Below are 23996 nucleotides of genomic sequence, written 5' to 3'. Positions count from 1 at the left end.
CTAAAGGTAGACAAGTCCCCTGGTCCGGATGGAATGCATCCCAGGACACTAAAAGAAATGGCAGAAGTAATAGCAAATGCATTAGTTGTAATTTATCAAAATTCACTGGACTCTGGGGAGGTGCCAGCTGATTGGAAAACAGCTAATGTAACGCCGCTGTTTTAAAAAGGAGGTAGACAAAAGGCAGGTAACTACAGGCCGGTTAGCTTAACATCCGTAGTTGGGAAAATGCTGGAATCTATCATTAAGGAAGAAATAGCAGGACACCTGGAAAAGAATGGTTTAATCAAGCAGACGCAGCATGGATTCATGAAGGGAAAGTCACATTTGACTAATTTACTGGAATTTTTTGAGGATATAACGATTGCGGTTGACAGAGGGGAACCGGTGGATGTGGTGTATTTAGATTCCCAGAAGGCATTCGATAAAGGTGCCTCACAAAAGGTTGCTGCGTAAGATAAAGGTACACGGAGTTGGGGGTAAAGTGTTAGCGTGGATTGAGGATTGGCTATCTAACAGAAAGCAGACAGTTGGAATAAATGGGTGCTTTTCTGGTTGGCAATCAGTGACTAGTGGCATGCCGCAGGGATCGGTGCTGGGGCCTCAACTATTTACCATATACATAGATGATCTGGAGGAGGGGACCGAGTGTAGGGTAACAAAGTTTGCGGATGACACAAAGATGAGTGGGAAAGCAAATTGCGTGGAGGACACAGAGTCCGCAGAGAGATTTGGATAGGCTAAGTGAGTGGGCAAGGATCTGGCAGATGGAGTATAACGTTGCTAAGTGTGAGGTTAACCACTTTGGAAGGAATAATAGTAAAATGGACTATTATTTAAATGGTGAAAAATTACAACATGCTACTGTGCAGAGGGACCTGGGGGTCCTTGTGCATGAATCACAAAAACTCAGTTTGCAGGTGCAGCAGGTAATCTGGGAGGCAAATGGAATGTTGGCCTTTATCACGAGAGGGATGGAGTATAAAAGCAGGGAGGTCATGCTGCAACTGTACAGGGTACTGGTGAGGCCACACCTAGAGTACTGTGTACAATTTTGGTCCCCTTATTTAAGAAAGGATATATTAGCTTTGGAGGGGGTACAGAGAAGGTTCACCAGGTTGATTCCGGAGATGAGGGGGTTAGCTTATGAGGAGAGATTGAGTAGACTGGGCCTGTACTCATTGGAGTTTAGAAGGTTGAGGGGAGATCTTATAGAGACATATAAGATAATGAAGGGGCTAGACAGGGTAGAAGCAGCGAGGTTATTTCCATTTACAATGGAAACAAGAACTAGGGGGCATAGCCTCAAAATACGGGGAAGTCAATTTAGAGTTGAGGAGGAACTTCTTCTCCCAGAGGGTAGTGAATCTTTGGAATTCTCTGCCCAATGAAGCAGTAGAGGCTACCTCGTTAAATGTGTTTAAGTCACAGATAGATAGATTTTTAACCATTAAGGGAATTAAGGGTTATGGGGAGCGGGCGGGTAAGTGGAACTGAACCCACTGTCAGATCAGCCATGATCTTATTGAATGGCGGAGCAGGCTTGAGGAGCTAGATGGCCTACTCCTGCTCCTATTTATGTTCTTATGTTCTGTTATGTTCTTATGTTCTGTTATGTTCTTATGAGCTAAAAGAAAATGAAGTGCTGGGACCCTTTTTTCTGCTGCTGGATAAAGGACGGCATAGTGGTTAGCACTGCGGCCTCACAGCATCAGGGACCTGGGTTCGATTCCCGGCTTGGGTCACTGTCTGTGTGGAGTTTGCACATTCTCCCCGTGTGTGTGTGTGTGTGTGTGGGTTTTCTCTGGGTGCTCCGGTTTCCTCCCACAGTCTAAAGATGTGCGGTTATGTGCATTGGCCATGCTAGATTCTCCTTCAGTGTACCCGACCAGGCGCCAGAGTGTGGCAACTAGGGGATTTTCACATTGCAGTGTAAATATAAGCCTACTTGTGACTAATAAATAAACTTTAGCAAAGAGGAAAAAGAGGTATCTCATTCTAATATTATTCTAGTCTTGCTTTCTGGGAGGCCCACAAAAATTGTGGGCAGGTGGAATCAGTGGATCCAATTTTGTGGACTTGAAACGTCAGCTCTTTTCTCTTCTTACAGATGCTGCCAGACCTGCTGAGATTTTCCAGCATTTTCTCTTTTGGATCCAATTTCCCGTCCTTGTTACGGGGAGATGTTTAGTCTTTGCTTCCTGTATTGTTCCACAGAATAAGCAACATTGGGTGCAAATCTGCATTTTCCCAGCTCATGTGCATACTCCCAATGCTTACCAAATTGGTTCAAAAGGCTTCACTTTATGAAAGGCCATTGGCCTGAAACTTTCACTCTTGTTTCTTTCTCCACAGATGCTGCCTGGCGTATTCAGTCTTTCCAGCAGTTCTGTTTATATTTCAGGTTTTCTGCATCCCAATATGTTGCTTTTGCCTCACTTTATAGTTTACTTTTAAAGTAATTCTAATGGAATGAAGTTACAGAAATAAAGTTTTACCTTAAGATACTGAATGTCTTTGATGGAGCTTAACTCAGGTAGTCCTGCTGTCAACATTAGTGCAAACAGAGTAATAAACAGGTTTCCATTCTTGCGTAGAATCAAATAAGCTTCTTCACAACAGTGACGGAACCTTCCAAACAATAGAAAACAGTACAAAGTTCACAACTTTATGGATGTCATGAGGAGATAAGGACAGCTATACATCAACTGAAACTACTATATACTGTTTGATGTACCCAACCTTGGGTAGGTAATCACCTGTTTGTCAGGTCTCACTTTGTCGTGTGTCAAATACATGCATTTGATTTCCTATAACAATAATGCCAGGCTTGTGATGACTCCTTATAATACTGACATAGCCCTTAAGGCTTATGAAATTTAAAAGAAACATTTTAATTTCAGATTACTTTTGCATTTCATTTCAAAATGCTGACTCTAAATGTTGGCATTTAAAGCATCAACTGCTACAAAATGCAAAACAATTTTTAGAAGTGAAATTTATGCAACATTATTCAAGTATGAGGTGGAATGTTTGCGTGGTTGAGTAGACCAGCAAAACTAATTGGCCCCAGGGGCTATTCAACAGAAATCTTTCTTCCACCCTGATCACTCCAAAACTGTGGTTAAAAAACCTCTCTAGAAATGAAAGTTAATTAAAATTCTCAGTGAGTTTATGATTATAACACTACATATGAAAATGTTTACCTTGCTATTGCCAAATGTGGCTTACCCCATAAGTGTTTACGTCTTCCTAAATTATAATAGGAGGTCAAGCCACATATTCAAGAGTTAGGCCAATGCAATCCTTGCACTATTCTTTGAGGAGATAACAAGGAAGTTAGATAAAGGAGAACCAGTGGATGTAATTTATTTAGATTTCCAAAAGGCCTTTGACAAGGTGCCGCATAGGAGACTATTATATAAGAGCCCATGGTGTTAAGGGTAAGATCCTGGCATGGATAGAAAATTGGCTGACTGGTAGTAGGCAGAGAGTGGGGATAAAAGGGTATTTTTTAGGATGACAGCCGGTGACTAGTGGCGTGTCTCAGGGGTTGGTGCTGGGACCACAACTTTTCACAATATACATTAACGATTTGGAAGAAGAAACTGAAGACACTGTTGCTAAGTTTGCAGATGATACAAAGATATGTAGAGGGGGAGGTAGTATTGAAGAAACTGGGGGCTGCAGAAGGATTTGGACAGGCTAGGAGAGTGGGCAAATAAGTGGCAGATGAAATACAATGTGGAAAAGTGTGAGGTTATGCACTTTGGAAGGAGAAATGGAGGCAAAGACTATTTTCTAAATGGGGAAATGCTTAGGAAATCAGAAACACAAAGGGACTTGGGAGTCCTTGTTCAAGATTCTCTTACGGTTAATGTGCAGGTTCAATCAGCAGTTAGGAAGGCAAATGCAATGTCAATATTCATGTCAAGAGGGCTGGAATACAAGAGCAGGGATGTACTTCTGAGGCTGCATAAGGCTCTGGTCAGACCACATTTGGAGTATTGTGAGCAGTTTTGGGTTTCGTATCCAAGGAAGGATGTGCTGGCCTTGGAAAGGGTCCAGAGGGGGCTCACAAGAATGATACCTGGAATGAAGAGCTTGTCGTCTGAGGAACGGTTAAGGACTCTGGGTCTGTACCTGTTGGAGTTTAGAAGGATGATGTGGGATCTTATTGAAACTTACAGGATACTGCGAGGCCTGGATAGAGTGGACATGGAGAGGATGTTTCCACTAGTAGGAAAAACTAGAACCAGAGGGCACAACCTCAGGCTGAAGGGACGATCCTTTAAAACAGAGATGAGGAGGAATTTCTTCAGCCAGAGAGTGGTGAATCTGTGGAACATTTTGCTGCAGAAGGTTGTGGAGGCCAGGTCATTGATAAGACAGAGATAGATAGGTTCTTGATTAATAAGGGGATCAGGGGTTATGGGAAAATGTCAGGAGAATGGAGATGAGAAAAATATCAACCATGATTGAATGGTGGAGCAGACTCGATGGGCCACATGGCCTAATTCTGCTCCTATGTCTTATGGTCATTGGGCACAGGGAAGTCCACAGAAATGGGTCTGTGAAGGTGCAATCAGTTGATCCAATTTCCCATCCTTGCTGTTCCACACAGTAACAATATTAGGAATTCTATGTAAGCAAAGGCCTTAAATCTTCATCTTTCTAGCTCACAGCAATGTTCCCAAAGATTATCAAGCTAGTTCATTAGTGATTTTACCAAGTATGTAAAAGTTGTAGTCCTCAAACATAAGGCACAGATGTTTTATAGTTATCTAATGAATATTGATCACATTAGACATATTTTATACTTAAAAATAGACTCAAAATAGACGTCCAGTTGCTGAGAATGCTTTTCTTCCTAGGAAATTATAGGATATGATGATATTAAACAGCTTGGACTACATGAGCTGTGACAGCATAATTGTTACACAACACAAGCCACTTCTGATCTGTCAAAAGTATGTGCACTTATTAGAAGTTTCTCTATTTGCATATTTCTTTACAAATATGGTATAATTGCTTCGTTACATGAAGAAGTTGTGTCAGTTATTCATAATCTAATAAAGGTCAAGGGGCGGACTTTTCCTGTCCCACCCACCACGGGAATCGTAGCCGGTGGGACACGGACCATGCAAAGGTCTGTTACCCTCAGGCAGGATTTTCCGGTTTTGGGATGAGGGCAGCTGGAAAATCCCACCCTGGGACACAGGAAAGAGAAAGCGCTGAATGTATACAAGTTGGAAGGGGAAGCCATTGCACATCAGTTGTAACTGGTCTGAGAAAGGGCACACCGGGCTGGGACGGAATATAAATCTAACCAGTATCCAAGAATAATGAGCTGTCTTGTTCAAATCCTCTGTGAGGATATGTCCTGAAAGAGCCATATTACGACAAGAATGTCGTGACCTTTTAATTACCTGTTAAACTTTTCAGTGTTTCCTGTTTTTCCTTGTTGAATGACGTGAATGAAGTCATAGGTAAGAATAAAAGGCACACGCTCTCTCTTAATCCCAAATTTAGACTTGAAATTGCCAAGAATATGTCCAAAGTCAATATGAAAGAGCTGGAAAGAGGGGGAAAAAGGAGCAGGATTATTCTCTTACAAAATTTCTCTCCCATCTTTCAAACTAAAATAATGGCAAAAATTAAATTATGAAAGAAGTGACATTTTACTAGGAGGACAGTTTTCAAATATTTCAATCTTCAATGCATTCACAATCTGACAGATTGACATGTCTTTTCCCTATTTGTAAACAGTTTTGACTTCAAGTAGTTCTGCCAAGTAACTTGCATCCCATACACATTGCGGCAAAAATGAATACAAATGCAAATGAAGTAGTGTTTGCGGCTTTAGTTCATTGACTTTGGATCTTATCCAATGTGAAAGGTCCACAAGGACCAGCAGTGAAACAAGGGGCGGCACGGTAGCACAGTGGTTAGCAGAGCTGCTTCACAGCTCCAGGGTCCTGGGTTCGGTTCCCGGCTCGGGTCACTGTCTGTGTGGAGTTTGCACATTCTCCTCATGTCTGCGTGGGTTTCCTCCCACAGTCCAAAGATGTGTGGGTTAGGTTGATTGGCCAGGTTAAAAATTGCCCCTTAGAGTCCTGAGATGCGTAGGTTAGAGGGATTAGTGGGTAAATATGTGGGGGTGGGGCCTGGGTGGGATTGTGGTCGGTGCAGACTCGATGGGCCGAGTGGCCTCCTTCTGCACTGTAGGGTTTCTATGATTTCTATGATGAAGTCTGAGCTCGCCCATTGCTAGAACCAAAAAGCCAAGACTACTGACAACCATTTATAACAGAATTGCTTCCTCCAGAGATGATTCTTAACTCCTTTCTCAGTGGTAACATGACCTTTCTGAAACTGGGGTCCCTGTCTGGAGCATTCTTATAATAGAACGGGGTAATTAGACTTGACAGATTGTTACTAGGGCTCAACATGTTGAATATGGCAACGTTGTAACAGTAAACATAAAATTTAATAATGGGCAGAATTTTACCAAAATTTGTCAGAGTATCAGGTTCAGACTGAAAACTAGTGTGCAAGTCTCCAGATGCACAGCCAAGTTTTCACGCCAGATTTTCTGGCACTCAATACAGAGAGAATCTGGATGTATGGTTTACACTGTCACTCTGGCAGGGCGGAGCCTGTTAGAACCGGCAGAACAGGTCGACAGCGATCATGGGGAACATCTTTAAAGGGTGCCCTGACCAGTGCTGAAAATTAACTCCTCCCCCAAGGACACAGGCCGCTGCCAGCCACAGCCACACGCACACATGGCATGTCTTTCTCTCCCCCGGGGTCTAAACTTACCTTGGTGCGCCTGGCAGGTTCCCCTCGATTGATTGCCATTTTTATATACCTGTTTTAAACATTGCCGGAGTGACTTTACGTTGGTGAGATATGAATAGTTATTGGAGGGGGAATCATGTGGCTGGGAAGCCCTTTAAGTTTTGAAATTTATTAAAACATATGGAAATAAAAAGGGGAACCTCATTTATGTCACTGGCGAGGGCCAGGGGAAAATCGGAAAACGAGATCTCACCGGCGGGAATCTCGTTTCCTAACTCTCGTGGGATTTTGGGTCCGAATTGTCATTTATGTTGAGGGTGAATGTGGATTTAAAATCACCCCCAATGGAGAATTGTTATTGGGATTTTGAACGTTTGAACAAGGAGTGTTCCAGATGTGCATGCTTCTCATTTTCTACTTCATGTAGAAATTCACCCAAACACTGCTCAATGTCAGCAAAGTGGCACTTATTATTAGGACTACTCAATCAGGCTGAAATAAAGATTTTCTTCCCGCTAGTATCTCGGTCAATAAGACAACAGCAGAGCTTGGTCTGTTCAAATTACAATGTTACGGAAATTTAACTGGATATCCACATCCATCATATCAGTCCAAAGATGTTCGGGTTAGGTGGATTGGCCATGCTAAATTGCCCCTTAGTGTCAGGGGGACTAGTTAGGGTAAATACATGGGATTGTGGGGATAGGGCCTGGGTGAGATTGTGGTCGGTGCAGATTTGATGGGCCGAATGTCTTCCTTCTGCACTGTAGGGATTCTGTTCTATGATTCCTGACAAACAGGAATGACTGACGCCAGATTTAAGTATTAGCTTAGCAAAGCATGTCTAACCTCCTGTTGAAATGTTACCAGCACAAACCTTGTGTGAAATCACCATCATATTCCCAGTTCTAGTCAGAGTCACTCCTTTACATTATTACATACCTGACCAGATTCTCGGACCATGATGTTGTCGCTGTGTCTGTCGCCAATCCCCAGCACATAAGTTGCTACACAGTAGCCAGCACATGACAGAGTAAACTCCTCAATTGCTCGCTCAAGAGCATCCCTGTCATCAAACCAAAGACAAATAAAAACATTGAACCATTTGTTTACTGGAGCACTAACAGCTGCATCCATTAAAATAAATGCACAGCAGTTTTATATATTTCAGATTCAGAAAGAGTTATTAAAATGGAGCACTTAAAAGCTTTCATCCACAAAATAAAGAATTAGTCAGGTACAGTAATAAGCTGCCAATGACTGCAAGAATTATTACTTCATACAACTTATCAGGTAACAAACAGAAGGAAGGAGGAAAATTGTAATGATGGGAAGAGAGAGTAAAGATATAGAGAGTTAAAGACTTTTCCAGAACCAAAGAGATTTTCAGAGAGGATTTTACAGGACAGCAGTATAGTGATTGAGGCATTGGCCCCCAGTAATAGAATGGCGAAACCAAAATGAATCTAAAAACAGTTTCAGACGATGGAAGTGAAGGCTTATTGACAGGTATGTCACTGGGCTAGAAATATGGAGGTTGCAAATTCAATTATGGAAACTGAATTCAAGAAATCTGGTCATTTACAGACTGTTCCTGTGAAAACCGCTGAATTGTTTCAATGCCCTGCCACTCATTCCTGATCGATCTTGTGAGACTCCAGTCCCATACTACACTATTGAATATTAGGGCAGAGGACCCTGGATCAGAGCTGGGTGGGAGCTAAAAATAGCCCCGCAATCCGGCATGCCAGATCCTTGACTCCATCCCACCTCTGAGGTGTGTGTGTGTGTGTGCGCGCGCGTGCGTCCGTCCGTCCGTGTGTGATGACTGCAGGGTCACTCACTTGCATGTAGCCTGACATGTTTCATGACGAACCATTTAAGTCCAATTAACGGAGGCAAACTGGGAGCTTTCACACGGCCCAGTTCTTGCTGGCAGTAGGTGCCAATTTAGGATATATGGAGGCAGCCCCCTGGGGACTGGCAATCCCAGCAGCCCCTCCCTGCATGCCTCGGTACAGGCATAACCATAGGCTATGCCTTGTAACATGGTTTCCCACACACCCTCATCTTGAAGTTTTAAATGCTGCCTTGCTGTTGCCCAGATCCCAAGACCAAACATATAAAAGTATTGCAAAAATCCCGAGGCAGAGATGCTTTACATGGATCTATACAGTGTTCATCATCATCACAAGAGTCAAATATCAATGGGACCTCACCTCCTGATGGCTGTAAGCACAAACTTTCAAGTCAATATACTATCTATTTTGACAAAATAATCATTCATCTTATCAAATGGCAAAACAATAGAACAAATTTGGAATATAGGCGACTACCTACATGAAAATAAACAAACCAATGATGCCTGAAGAGGCCAATCGACCTCCATAACCTTTCTGTAGGGAACGAGGATGAGGCAAGTCCATGGAGGGATTTGATATTAATTCAGAAACAATCTTAAACATTAAAAAAAACACTAGACACCTAACAGGACATGATGACAATGACCTTGTCCTCCCCCTCCCCCACGAGCTGAATACTTAGTTTGGAGGGTCTGTGGAAATTCAGTCACAATTCACCAAGTAAAGAGTGAAGAGGCTGGTCACAGAGTCTGTTCTAAATTCTTCCATTGGTTGCAGTGATTTTTCTCAGATGTAGGGTTGAGAATCTTTAGAACTCTGGCCAGATTTCCAAGCCGTCCCAAACTTTAGATCATCCAAAAAGTTTTAACATTAGCTACCGCAGGACAAGAGCTCACATTGTCTATCCTTTTGTGAAGGGCCCCAGTGTCAACCATATTTTTTTGCTTTGCGTGCATTTGCTAGACACAAACAGTGGTCGATCCAGATGCACTTTTGCTTCCAATAAAAAGTGAAGCAACAGAACAATCCTGCCATTATTTATTTAATGATACACAGTTTGGAACCACATTTAGTTAAAAAAAAACATTTTTCTGGACTCCCCAAACCACAGAAAAGTTCAACATTTTGCACAGCAGCTATGTTCTATGCTCTGCTGTGTTAGCAAATATGGAGATGTGACCCCACCACCTCAACCCCTTAACCTCCCAGAGGTGAAGCATGTCACAGTAGGGACTTTTCTTAGCGCAGAAACTAGAGACTCCGAGGTGGTTCTTCCTCAAGTGAGGGATGGAAATATCGCCTCTTAGAGTGTTTCAACCAGGAACCTTGCTGATTCTTTGGTGGCAAGGTGGAAAATCTCTTCATCCATCGAATTGAGCCCCATGTCTCTGTCAGACCACACCCGAGTACGGAATTAGCATGGAGACGAGGAGGAATTTCTTCTCTCCGAGGATCGTCAGTCTTTGGAATTCTCAAATACAGAGTGCAGTGGTAGTTGTCATTACACAAATTTCAAGCTGAGTAGGCAGATTTTCGACTGACAAAGGAGTCAAGGGTTATGAGGGATTGGCAGGAAAGTGGAGTCAGGGCCACAGTTTGAGCAGCCATGATATTACTGAATGGTGGAGCAAGCTTGAGGGGCCTGTTATAATATAACCAATGATAACATTGGAATCTGATTATAACGTAACCAATGGCAAAATGATATGGTAATCAGCTCACCATAAATAGAAAGCAGATGGGGATTGTGGAGAGCATTTGTGGCCCAGAGCGTGGCCAAAGTGGTGGTGTAATGAAGTTTCTTTATTAAACCTTTTCTTTGATTTACTTTGTGAAGCTAGCTCTTTCACTGCTTGTAACTGAAGTATCCTTACTGCCGGATAAACACTATTTCTTATGGTCTTACGATACTTTCCATTCGGGGGAATGGGGGATGAAGGGAATAAATTGGTATTAAAATAAACACTAAAAACAATGCAGCTTCATAACAGTTTGTTGACAATTCTTTGAGGCAATGGTCAAGTGAAAAGAGCAAAAACTTACGCAGAATTCTTTTCCTTAAGCCAGTTCAGCAAAGCATCTTTGTTGAAGGCAGCAGTAGCAGCAACATTACTGTTAGTTAGCTGGATATTGGCTATAGTTTCTGCAGCAGACACCACCTGAATGACACCAGATTTATCTCCTGTTGCAAGGCAGCCATAAGGCACAACTCTGAAAACGAAACAGTTTAAAGTAACATTTTACATCAATACTTTAGCAGGGAGCAATAGTAATTTAGGCATTGTAGTCGTAATGTTGCCTCCACAGCGGTGCAATGTTAAACTGCAAAAAAAGGTGGTGTGTTTTTCCAGTGAGAAAACTAGCGTGTTGGTTGGTTTTCTCGCCAGATATTATGACACTGCCTAAAAAAAAAATCAAGGAGGCGTGTTTCACATCGTCGTGCAAGGGGACGGGATCTTGACACGCTGGCAAAACACTGCAGGACTGAGATTGAGATGCCATCTTTAAAGGACATCCCAATTAGAACAGGAATAAACCTCCCCCCAGCCCACCACCGAGGTCTCAGGGGCTCCCCTCCCCACCCCCGATCAGAGTCAGCACTTCTCTCCACCTCCCTGCCACACCCTTTCCCACCCCCAATTATCAGTCCCTTCCCCCCGCTGATCATCAGTCCCATGCCCCCTTCCTCCCCAGTCATCAGCCCCTTGCCCCCTTCCCCCAATCACCGGCCCTTGTCCCCCTTCTTCGCTGATCACTGGCCCCTTGCACCCACCCTCCAATTGACCCCTCCTCACAGGCATCGTGCCAACCTGTGCCAAGTGCAGAGCCATCCCACTGCCTGTCCTTGTCCCTCTCCTCCATGGCTATGTTTACAACAGGGTCCACATCCAGTGAAGCGGTTTTAGCCGCACTGATGTAACTGTCAATATACAGTTGGCGGGAGGAGTAAATGATATTGAAATCCATTCAAATTTATGCAAAGCAGGTTCACGCCTATTATGGGCCTGAAGCGGATGACATTGCCAATGAGAGGCGGGGAAGATCTAAGATTGCAATCGTACCAGTGAGATTTGCGACTTTGGGATCTTGTGCCCACACCGGCATCTGCAAGTACAGTGAACATCGGCTCAAGATTGCCCCCGCAGTATAACACTGGAGACAACTGCTAAAGGACTGACTCGCAATGCTTCAGTTTCACTGCACTGAGGGAGGGGGAATTTTAACTCCTTCCATTCAGCTATGGCCAGGTAATGGGATGGAGGGCTGGGTGTTGGCTGCAGTTAAAAAGCAGTAGGGCAATTAACTGACTGCTTTGTTCTCAAGCTTGCTGATCTACATTGGCTCCCAGTTAAAGCAACAACAACTTATACCTTTAACATAATTAAATGTCCCAAGAACTTCAGAAGAAGCTTTATAAACCACTGCCTGGCACCCAGCCACATAAGGAGATCAGATGACCAAAAGCTTGAACGAAGAGGTAGGTCTTAAGAAGTGGTTTGAAGAAAAGAAAGTCAGAGAACCATTTCTTTGATTTTCAAATTTCAATCCCTCCATGACCTTGCCCCACCCGATCTCAGCAACCTCCTCCATCGGAAAGGGACGGCACGGTGGCACAGTGGTTAGCATGGCTAATGCGCCTAACCAGCACGTCTTTCAGACTGAGAGGAAACCCACGCCGACACTGGGCGCCTGTCTCACAGTGTCAGGGACCTGGGTTCGATTCCCGGCTTGGGTCGCCGTCTGTGTGGAGTTTGCACTTTCTCCCCGTGTCTGCGCGGGTTTCCTCCGGGTGCTCCAGTTTCCTCCCACGGTCCCAAAGACATGCTAGTTAGGTGCAATGACCATGCTAAACTCTCCCTCCGTGTACCAGAATAGGCCCCGGAGTGTGGCGACTCGGGGATTTTCACAGTCATTTCAATGCGGTGTTAGAGTAAGCCTACTCGTGACACTAATGAATTAACCTAAACTTAACCTATATGCCTCAGAGATCTCCGAACTGTTAGTTAGCAAGTTGCCGGTTGTTGATTTAGTGACCATATATGTCCAAAACAGGATGGTGCATGGCTTGAGCTAGCCACATGTTTTTACCAATTAACTAAGCCTGCTGGTCAGATACCTCCCAGTAACATGCACCTGGCAGGTTTTGCTGTACAGTGAGGAGATGTCAATGCAATTGAAAGTTAGATATTTTTGTAAGCAAGTTGTAAGCAACTGTAAGCAGTGCCCTAGAATTTTGTGGTACTGAGCACGCATTTTGCATTATCAAGTCCTCTACTACGACTAGTTGGCTTCCTGACTTATGATTTACTTCTGCAGCAACAATTCCAATAAAAAAAATGCATCAAAAGAAGAAACAAAACCTTATTATTCCAATCAGCAATCTGCCAAATACAGAAATTTTGGAACATTTCTACAATCGCAATCAGTCCAGAACAACAGATGGCGCTGCATTCTGTCCATATGTTCATCCAGAATAAAAAGGCCAAGGTTCAGAAATGAAATTGTGCCAAGGAAGTCTGCAGATTCCAGATGCTGAGACGGTTATCCAATCATTTTTCCCGGATATTTTGGCACATTAAAAAAAACAGCACTTCTGTGGCTTCTCACAGTTCAGAACAAAATATCGCAAACAATTAAAATCCCAAGTGTCCATTACCTTTATAGAATGCACACTGCAATGCCAATGCTTCAGCAAGGTATTTACACCAGCACGGAAAGAAGCAATTACTGGTGTTTTGAGTGTAAGATAGATCAAAAGGAGTCATGCTGTAAAACCCCTTTAAGTGTCACAAACTTAAATTAACATTTCCATTTTTTTTAATATTCAAAGGCATATATTTTACACCATTTTTAAAAAGTATTGCTGCCAAGTTTGCAGTAAACAATCATAGAGTCAGAGGTTTACAGCATGGAAACAGGCCCTTCGGCCCAACTTGTCCATGCCACCCTTTTTATTTTAAACCCCTAAGCTAATCCCAATTGCCCGCATTTGGCCCATATCCCTCTATACCCATCTTATCCATGTAACTATCTAAATGCTTTTTAAAAGATAAAATTGTATATCGGTCTCTACTAGTATCTCTGGCAGCTTGTTCCAGACACTCACCACCCTCTTTGTGGACACCCTCTGGACGCTTTTGTATCTCTCCCCTCTCACCTTAAACCTATGCCTTCTAATTTTACACTCTCCTACTTTTGGGAAAAGATATTGAGAATCTACCTCATCTATGCCCCTCATTATTTTATAGACCTCTATAAGGTCACCCCTCCGCCTCCTACGCTCCAAAGAAAAAAGTCCCAGTCTATCCAGCCTCTCCTTATAACTCAAACCATCAAGTCCTGGTAGCATCCTAGTAAATCTTTTCTGCACTCTTGCTTAATAATATCCTTTCTATAATAGGGTGACCAGAACTGTACACAGTATTCCAAGTGTGGCCTTACCAATGAATTGTACAACTTCAACAAGACGTCCCAACTCCTGTATTCAATGTTCTCACCGATGAAACCAAGCATGCCGAATGCCTTCTTCACCACTCTGTCCACCTGTGACTCCACTTTCAAGGAGCTATGAACATGTACCCCTAGATCTCTTTCTTCTGTAACTCTCCCCAATGCCCTACCATTAACTGAGTAAGTCCTGCCCTGGTTCAATCTACCAAAATGCATCACCTTGCATTTGTTTAAATTAAACTCCATCTGACATTCATCAGCCCACTGGCCCAATTGATCAAGATCCCGTTGCAATCGGAGATAACTTTCTTCACTGTCCACTATGCCACCAATCTTGGTGTCATGTGCAAACTTACTAACCATGCCTCCTATATTTTCATCCAAATCATTAATATAAGTGACAAATAACAGTGGACCCAGTACTGATCCCTGAGGCACACTGCTGGTCACAGGCCTCCAGTTTGAAAAACAACCCTCTACAACCACCCTCTGGCTTCTGTCAAGAAGCCAATTTTGTATCCATTTAGATACCTCACCCTGGATCCAGTGAGATTTAACCTTATGCGACAACCTACCATGCAGTACCTTGTCAAAGCTAGATCCTGGTAGAAAAACTGTTATTTATTTAGAATTGGACAACACTGCAAATGGGATATTTGCATCAGGTGAATATTAAAAAAGAAACAGGTGGCACAGTGATTAGCATTGCTGCCTCACAGCACCAGGGACCCGGGTTTGATTCCCAGCTTGGGTCAGTGTGTGTGGAGTCTGCAAGTTCTCCCAGTGTCAGTGTGGGAGGAAACTGGAACACCCGGAGGAAACCCACAGTCTGAAAGACGTGCTGGTCAGGCGCATTGGCCATGCTAAATTCTCCCTCAGTGTACCCGAACAGGCGCCGGAGTGTGGCAACTAGGGGATTTTCACAGTAACTTCATTGCAATGTTAATGTAATTCTCCCACCATGCTTGCTATCAAACACCTGGGTGGGGGCTTGGGAGAATTCCGCCCAAGATTTTTTTGTGGGGGGCGGGGGGGGCGGGATGAGAGGGCAGGTGGAGGAAAGTAATAAAGACGTTCACTGCAGGAAAACTAGGAATCAATGCTGATCTTATCACAGCACGACAACTATATGCCTAGTGCACTTGAAGTTCAATGGGTGAGTTGGCACCTTTCCATGGCATTTCAACCTACCCTACTTACAGCTTGACTTGGCACACCTCCAACTACTTCCCCTCTGAACGCAAGCTGCAATGAAAGGTTTTTTAGTCCTGGAGGTCAATAGGGTCTAAGTAAGGGAAAAAACATCCTGGTCAAAAGGCAGCTTGACAGGAGTCAAGTTGAGGACATGTCCTCGGGGTGCAGTCCATCTCATCCTGGCCTTTTTATCAACAATTTGACTGCTGAATTTTTGTAGGTTTGGTTTAAAAAAAAAATCAGAACTACAAGTATTCTTGGCAATAGAGTGTCTTTTTCCTTCCTTTAACTGAATTTTAAAATGATTTACTGATGTTTCTCTTTGCAGTGATATTTTGTGCCCTGACACGTTATTACTGATATTTATAACAAAACTAGAGCTGAATTTGTCTTTTGTATGAAAGAGGCCACTTTTTTTTTTACACCTTCAGAACCTATACTTCAGACTGTGTATGTGCTACAAAAAGTGAGCGAGAAGTTATCACACAATGGGTGATCTAACTATCAAAAAGCAACAGAACCATTAAGTTATCTAACCACCAAAGAAAAGGGTCGATTGACAAAATACTCAGGATTGCTTTGTTGTGGAAGGATTAAATTCTGGAAATATGCACCACAGTGTACTTGCTATAAAATCTTCTTCAGGAAAAAGTATGCTCCAACTCAGTGAGCACATCAAAGTTAAGGCTAGGCTCCCACATAATGAACCCATATGCACTCTTCTGAGCTAACTGTGCCTTAAGGCCTAATCTGTCTCCTTTTTCCGCTCAGTGTTTTCCTTTAAATGTGCTTCGAATTTTCAAATGGAATAACTGGAAACGTTCATCCACACACTGCCACAGTCTGGTTTGTAAAGTTAAGCCGGTTGAAAGGCAGTTGAAGGAAGTGAACTGTGGGAGGCCTACCTGAGGTCTAAGCCTTCCTCCTTCCACAGCATGTCCATCAAATGTAGAATCTGCAGAGCCAGCATGTCCTGCCGCAGATCTGAACACAAGAGGGAAGAAAGCAGCAGAGGTTTGCGGGTTATTTCACAGTTTGTGGAAAATCGGTGCCTAATATGAAATAGTATTAGTAGGAGGTCACAATTAGATGTAGATTTTTAACCCCAATTTTTTGCGATGGCATTCAGTTCTATTGAAATGCAAGTTGTCTCATACATCAACATGTTTTCCTCATGTGCAGCACATCTTCCCATTTTTGTCTCAACATGCACCATTAATAATTCAGTTGTAGAGCAAAACCACTGTATATGTTAGGCAGTAATGAATCCATTATGCCAGAAGAATTCACTGGTGTGATGAACATTCACTCCCAAAAAAATACATGCCACATGCTGATCAATGTAAATTTACAAAAAGTATTTTCTTTTCTCTTGATTTCACAATGGTACTTTCTAATGCTGAACAACAGAAACATTTCATGATTAAGAAAGACACTAGAATCGCAGAGTTCCCACAGTGCAGAACAGGCCATTTGGCCCATAAAGTCTACACTGACTCTCAGACAGAGTATCGTACCTGGGCCCTCTTCCCCACCGTATCCCTGTAACCCCACACATTTACTATCTAACCTACAGATGTTGGTACACTAAGGGGCAATTTAGCATGGCCAATCCACCTAAGCTGCACATCTTTGGAACATGGGAGGAAACCGGAGCACCCAGAGGAAACCAATGCAGACACAGGGAGAATGTGCAAACTCCACCCAAGGCCTGAATTGAACCTGGGTAGCTGGTGCTGTGAGGCAGCAGTGTTAACCACTGTGCCACCCTGCATCCCACTCTTAAAAACTTTATTTCTTCAAGTCTAATAGGCCACTCAAAGCTCCGACATAGCTAATGTTAAGAAAACACAGAAAGGAGCAAATATTACGTAACTGCAATTCTTTCATTGCACTTCAAGGCACCTTTATAATTCCTGAATCAATCATTGGTTAAGCAAGCCCAATCAAAACTTTTAGCCATTCATCACTAACTGGTTGGGGGTGGGGGGAGGGGGGTGGTGGAGAGAGGTTAATGAGGGTAACGTTTTTGGAGACGCTGTTGCTTATCTGTCATTGCAAATATTTATTACTGCACATCAGTAAGTTCAGGTAACTCAGGTTTCAGATTCCCTGCAGATTCAATCGTGAGCTAGCTGTTTAAATGCTGGCAATGTTGCAGACACATTGGTAAGACAAAAAATTTATTTTCATTCTCTGCCATTCAACAATAAGTGTTCAGCACATTTTTCTGTCGTTTCCTACCACCAGAGCTGTTAAATCAGTGTGGTTATTTTACATCACAAAAAAAAATACCCACCATCCTACAGTCTAAAAGGCTACGGAAATCCTCCTTTATATTAAGAAAACAAACAAATAGGTGGATTAGCAAATTGGTTACCAGCCGTTTTCTGGATCACCCAGTACAAATGACAAGCAGATTGAAGTACCGTAAGGAGAGAGGGAGGGCTTATTCCTGCATCTGGCAGCGCCTGTGTGCCTTAAAAGCTTAGTCTTAGAGGTTTCTGCAACTACTTTCTCACATTTACAGCTTTAGCCCACACTAGACAATGATCAAATATCAAACTGTGGCAACCGCTTACTCACTGGTTATTCAAATAAAAGCAAAATCTGAAATGAAATCAGTTTTTTTTTAAAAAGTCAGACTGGTCTCAAAATGTTCCACTCTCCACAGATGCTGCCAGGTCTGCTGATTTTTCCAGCACTTTCTGTTTTTACTTGCTCACTGGGTACATTTTAGAGCTGCCGGGAACCATGCAATTTTAAATCCCTATATTTGATTTGATTTATATACTGTTGAATCGAGGGCCAACCCTTTCCTCAGTATTTTCATAAGTGTCCTCCAGTGGGGAATTACACTTTGCCCAGTCCCATGACTCCACAGGCCATGCACTAAGAGTTACCAGCACCATTTAATCTAATATCAGTTATATCATGACCTTGAGTTCATTTCTGCTTTTTTACTTATTGATTTCAAGAAGTGGGGCCAATGCTGTGCTGCCTTATGCTGGTTGTGGCCGTGCCCTGTGGATTTTGATTGTCCCAAGCTTCAAAGGCTCTGGACAGCATTAACACAAGGTGACAGATTGCACCCCTTCTTGTGCCTCTCCCCTCTCATTTCCCCCTCTTGCAGCTGCTTGTTTCAAGTTTTTTTCACAAAGTGTCTAGGGAGAAATTTAAACCATTTGCAATAAGTCAGTCCTGACAACCCCTTGTCACTTAATTTCAACAGGGATCAAAACTACGATTTCTGGGAAGAAAGCATGACTTTGCAGCAAAAAGACATGCCTTTTCTCCTAGTGAAATGAAAGGTTGTCAGTATTCACTTAAAATCTTCCACCCAGAGTCATATGCCTTTAAAGTTCAGTGGTAAGGAATTTCTTTTATAAGGAGTTGTGCTGGAGGGGGGAAAAGAGTTCGAAGGTTGTCACTAGCCTCGTGGTTATTCCTCTCTCTATCCAGGAGCAAACCTGCTGAATTTAATAGAATTTCTATAGTGCAGAAGGAGAAGGAGTCCATTCGGCTCATCGAGTCTGCACCAACTCAGCATCTTATCCAAGCCTTATCACTGGAACCCCCACGTATTTTTTACCCCGCTAATCACCCTAACCTACGCATTTTTGGGACACTAAGGTGCAATTTAGCACGGCCAATCCACCCACCTGACACATCTTTGGACTACTGGAGAAAACCAGAGCACCCGGAGGAAACCCACGCAGACATGGGGAGAACGTACAAACTCCACACAGAGTCACCCAAGGCCGGACTTGAACCCGGGTCCCCAGCAATGCGAGGCAGCAGTGCTAACCACTGTGCCACCGCGCCAATTCAAATCAATTATTTGTCAGGCAGCGGTCAAACCTAGCTTCATCACCAATTGAAGATCTATGTCCACCCACATTTTTGGTTCCATTTCAGAAACATGCCACATCACCCTGACCACAGCAAACCACTGAAAAGTGGTTGCTTCACTGATGCATCATACAATTCTACTACATATAAAAACAACTGCAGTTACAAAAGTTTTTGCAGGGTATAGCAGGCTGCAGCCAGCAATCTACAGACAAACCAGCTGATCTGTTATCTCTCTCCCACACTACCCTCTCTCCAAGCCTTTCGCACAGCATGCCAAATGTATGAAGATTTTCTAATTTAATGTTAGATTTTTCTTTGCTAAAATTACTGTGGACCTGCATTGTAGTGCTGTCAGCCCAGAACCAATTAACTGCAGTTAACCACTAGCAATACCTGCATAATGCAAAAAAGAGAAATCACAAGTAAATTCAACAGAATTGCCAGTCCTAAATGTATGCGAGAGTGAGACAGGGAATCCACTGACCTTTAGTGCACTGAGAATAATCATTCTCATACTGTGCTCTTACACTTTTTTTACTGCATCTGCTTTACAGTGTTGTAGTTAAATATAGCAACATAAATTCAATGAGGTGGTGGTTCTGCATCTCAAATTATTGAGGCCCATTTCATCGGGTAGGTTTTCTTGCTGTAGTCTCCAAACAGTGAGGTGGCAAATTATGCACTGCTGCCTCTGATGGCACAGGACATCATTCCATTTTTGACCAGCAGCGGGCTACGCAATCAGCCTCCTAGATGAGGCTAGCAATGTGAATTCCTGATTGCTGGTATGTACCTCATTATCAAGGAAGCGGCATGACTATCAGAAAGGTAAGTCAGTAACCACAATTTGCAAGTTTGCACATGTACCACTGCTTGATTTACTGTTTGGAATCCACCCATTAAATGTAAAATGGGCTGAATCCTGAGTACCAGCTTCCTCCCAAAGTTTTCTTTGTAATATAAACATATCATTAGAATTACATGGTAATTTAAAATAATTAGCTTCACCACTTGTGAAATTGGCCGAGAATTAGAAGAAATCTCACGTTGGCTAAGTGTGCTGAGATATCAGCTGACATGAGGCCTATAGCTGTGTAATGTGAATCTTTATTCTCTGCTACTTGCCCGTGCAAATCATATGACCGACCTTGTTCATGCATGCATTCATACACACTTGCCTGCACTGCAAGCATCCTTCAGTTTGGACTACACATTCTGTACATGTAACCTCTTTTTGCTCTTTTTAAATATTTTCAACCAGAGAGAAGCAACTCAGCAGAAGGAGGAATGTTAAATTGCTAAGAAGGTGACACCTTCAAGTAATATCTAAAAATAAGATTAAACTACTTTTAATATGTTCCAAAAACCTTGTCTTGAGAGAACTCATAGAAGATTAAAAATTACAATCTTTATGAACAGAAAATCCTGAAGCATTGCTCAGCATAGGTTTTGCCTAACAAAGCGACATGCGCAAACTGTTATTATTTTGGGCCTTTATTTCCGAAAGGCTAACAGTAGGTAAATCTTTTGCCCCAAAGTCTGGAAGCTGCTGCTTTCGCATACTCTGTGCCCACAGAAGTGCTTATACATAGATTTAATAATCATTCAATCTGCAGCAACTGTTTACAGCACTCTTGTTATCTAAACCTTCTTCAAAAAATAGTGGAGATTACCTCCTCACTTTATAGGTTAAAGCAAAGAAAATCTTAACATAAAATTACACAGTACAATTGATCACCCATGTATTACACATAGCTCATTCATATTTAAAGGTCAGAGACATGGTCAGCATCGTGGGAGATTTATTCAGATGGGTAAACACAACAATTATAAAGTTCTCATCACTGTTTTCAAATTTTCCAAGACCTTGCCCATTTCAGCCTCAGCAACCTCATCCAGCCCTACACCCATCAGAGATCTCAGCACTCCTCCCATTCTAGCCACTAACGCAAATTTTCGTTAGTTAACCATTGGTAACGGTACCTTTAGTCACTTAGGCTCTTAAATTCTTGAATTCCCTCCCTTGGCAAGATTTTGAACCATTAAAAAAACCAATCTCCAAGAACGTTTATCTCAGGAAATCAAGGCCAGGGACTGAATGTTCATTGCCTCACACCAAGCAAACTCACGTCAGAAGGGTGACATGGGAAGTGTGGTGGGGCTGCACTTTTAAAACCTGCCCTCTGATTCCCACCAACCACGATTTCATCCGGTCAGGAAAAGTGGTGGTTCACAACTTAACACCCACTTAAAGTCATGCCGGGTTCTCTATTTAAATGCCTGCTGCAAATTCAAGTCCCTCTGTCATTGATACTTTCATTGAGGTGGGTGGTTTCCTGAAGTTTAAGGGAACCATACTAGGTATATGAGCACAGGGGGGGAAACATGCTGTAGAGTCAGGGGGCTCTTGACAGTAAATTTAAAACCTCTTGCCAACTTCAACTGTCATAATGTAATGATTTATAATGATTAAGTTTTCAATCCAGTCATTGAATTTAGTCAATCCAGTGATCAATTTAATGGGCTCTGTCCTTAAAATGTAAGAGCCCATTAAATTGATCAGAACTGTGTTAAGATTTAGATGCATTACAACTCTTTCTCCAGTGGATAAATGTTTATTTTGCATTAAATTGATCAGAACTGTGTTAAGATTTAGATGCATTACAACTCTTTCTCCAGTGGATAAATGTTTATTTTGCATTCTTCAATATGGAGAATCAGATATGAGTATATGCAAGGGGCTGTGTGATTTGATTTTCACATTGCTTTAATATGCTGGCACTTCCCAAGCCTTTGAACACTCTCCCATTATCAACTATGTACAGAACCAATACCTTACTGTGTTTACCCCAGTCCAACGCCGGCATCTCCACATCAGAACCAATGAGCCATATAAATCTGCCCTTTTGAAATGCTGATGAAATTAAAAAAGGCATCCAACTTGTGCTTTGAAAAAAATTCCCCCTCTTGCATTCTCATAAAACTGCCAATCAAATACAGCCAGTGAAAGTTGCATTGAATAAACCATTAATCTTCTCAATAGTTTTGAATCATATCCAAATAAACGCATAGGCAATGAAAAACCTACCTTCAAATAAAGGTAAAGCTATTACAAACCCATAAAATTGTCAATGAAACAAAGCCAGCAGGACCAAGGATGAAGCAAGAGGCTGGAGGCCAGCAAAGAAGGGTGGGGGAAGGAGGAAAAAGGAGAAAATGCTGCTAGAGTGAGGAAGGGGGTGAGGCAACCAGGTTGATCGAAGTGGAGGAGAAAAGAGAGCGAGAAACAGAAAAGGGAGAAGGAAAGAGATGAAGGACCCAATGGGCAGTTGTGTAGATGGATGAAAGGGACACAAAAGTAAAAGGGTTAATGTTGGAGACCTCGGTAAAGGTGGTGGGGAGGTGAATCAGAAGGCAACCAGTAAATAGAGAGACAGGAAGTAGATAGAAAGAGAGGAAAGTGTAAAGATGAAATAAGTAAAGTGCTGACAATACTCTGCAGCTCTAGCAGCATCCATAGAAAGAGAAACAGGGTTGACATTTTGAGTTGAATACAACTCTTCTTCAGAACTGGAGAGAGATGAAGATGGGGGAAGGAAAGGGAAGGTTGCAATAGAGAAGCTGTTAGCACAGAGGAAGGCAATGATGAAGGATGAGACAGAGCCAAAAGTGGAAGAACAACAAGGGGCAGAAAAAGGATAAATCTACTTGGCTAATAAGATAGAATATCAGCTCAAACACTTGAAGCAGACTGAAAAGATGTACCATGTCTGAGTAAAGTATTTCCTGACAAGTTTTAAATTACTTTTCACAAGTTTCTATTTATGTCTTCCGCTCCTACTTCGCTGGCTCACTTTGAAGTAATCTGGATGAGTTTCCCTCCTCCCTTAACCACTTTCTTTCTAGACTGCAAAGCTCCAATCTCTAATCATTTCTCACAGTTCATGCCCTTTGCAACTGGGATCAGTCTTGTCACTTTTCTCTGTAGCCTTTCCAACATGTGCATATCTTTCATGTGGCACAGTGATCAGAACTATGCTCCAAGTGTGGTCTGACACGCCTTAGCAGAACTTCTGCAAAATTATATTCTACTGTTCTGGTTCTACTATCTAGCATTCTATTAAATTTATTGCTTGCATATTGAAAATAAGTTGCATCTTGTTACTCGCATATTTCTAAAGTCTGTGTGCTAACCCAATTCTATTGCCCACTTCTGTGACTAATGTTAAGTTTAATCTGTCCTTCCCAGCCCTGTTGTCTATAACCAATGTAACTCATGTTGGAACTATTTAGCTATACGCTCTTTCTGTTTAACCTGTGGCTTCGCTGAAAAGCCACAGACCAAATACATTGAATACAATACAATGGTGCATTTCACTGGGAATTAGCTTATATTTGGCAACACTAAAAAAGGTTGGTTAGGTACTTTTCTACCCTTAAAAAATATGTTCTTTCAACAGCAACTTTTGTGAAAAAAAAGTCAAGAAATTCTCAGCCAAGTTGGCCTATATATTGGGACTTGGGATGATTCAAAGGTAAAATGGGAACAACAGCTATAGCCTACAGAAATGAAAATGTACTCCTTTAAGTATTGAAAAGTAAGTAAAAATGTATTCCTTTAAGTATTTAAATGATATTTCATTGTCACCTCTCCCTTTTCCTTGCATTGTTTGAGCATTTAATTGTGTCGTGGTTGAATAACAGATCTACGAATGCTCAGATTCATTGCTGAAACTGGTCTGGAGGCATTTTATATATTCTGAAAATGTCCTTTTTGCAGGTAACCCAGCACTTGCAAAAATGGATTTTAATGATGATATTGCAACTACT

General features: G+C 42.3%; 1 protein-coding gene across 1 annotated transcript in view; it reads right to left on the bottom strand.

Moving 5' to 3' along the window:
• Positions 1-23996, bottom strand: part of pik3cb (phosphatidylinositol-4,5-bisphosphate 3-kinase, catalytic subunit beta) — a 191660-nt gene that overhangs the window by 7240 nt on the left and 160424 nt on the right. The window contains exons 18-22 of the mRNA XM_078208702.1: positions 16217-16295; positions 10710-10877; positions 7747-7870; positions 5430-5575; positions 2499-2631 (exon numbers count right to left, since the gene is read on the bottom strand). Of these exons, the coding sequence (XP_078064828.1) occupies positions 2499-2631; positions 5430-5575; positions 7747-7870; positions 10710-10877; positions 16217-16295 (650 nt within the window). The remainder of the gene's footprint in view (positions 1-2498; positions 2632-5429; positions 5576-7746; positions 7871-10709; positions 10878-16216; positions 16296-23996) is intronic.

The sequence above is a fragment of the Mustelus asterias genome, chromosome 3 (assembly GCF_964213995.1).
Source record: "Mustelus asterias chromosome 3, sMusAst1.hap1.1, whole genome shotgun sequence".
Classification (NCBI taxonomy): domain Eukaryota; kingdom Metazoa; phylum Chordata; class Chondrichthyes; order Carcharhiniformes; family Triakidae; genus Mustelus; species Mustelus asterias.
This window is presented reverse-complemented; position numbering and strand designations above follow the sequence as displayed.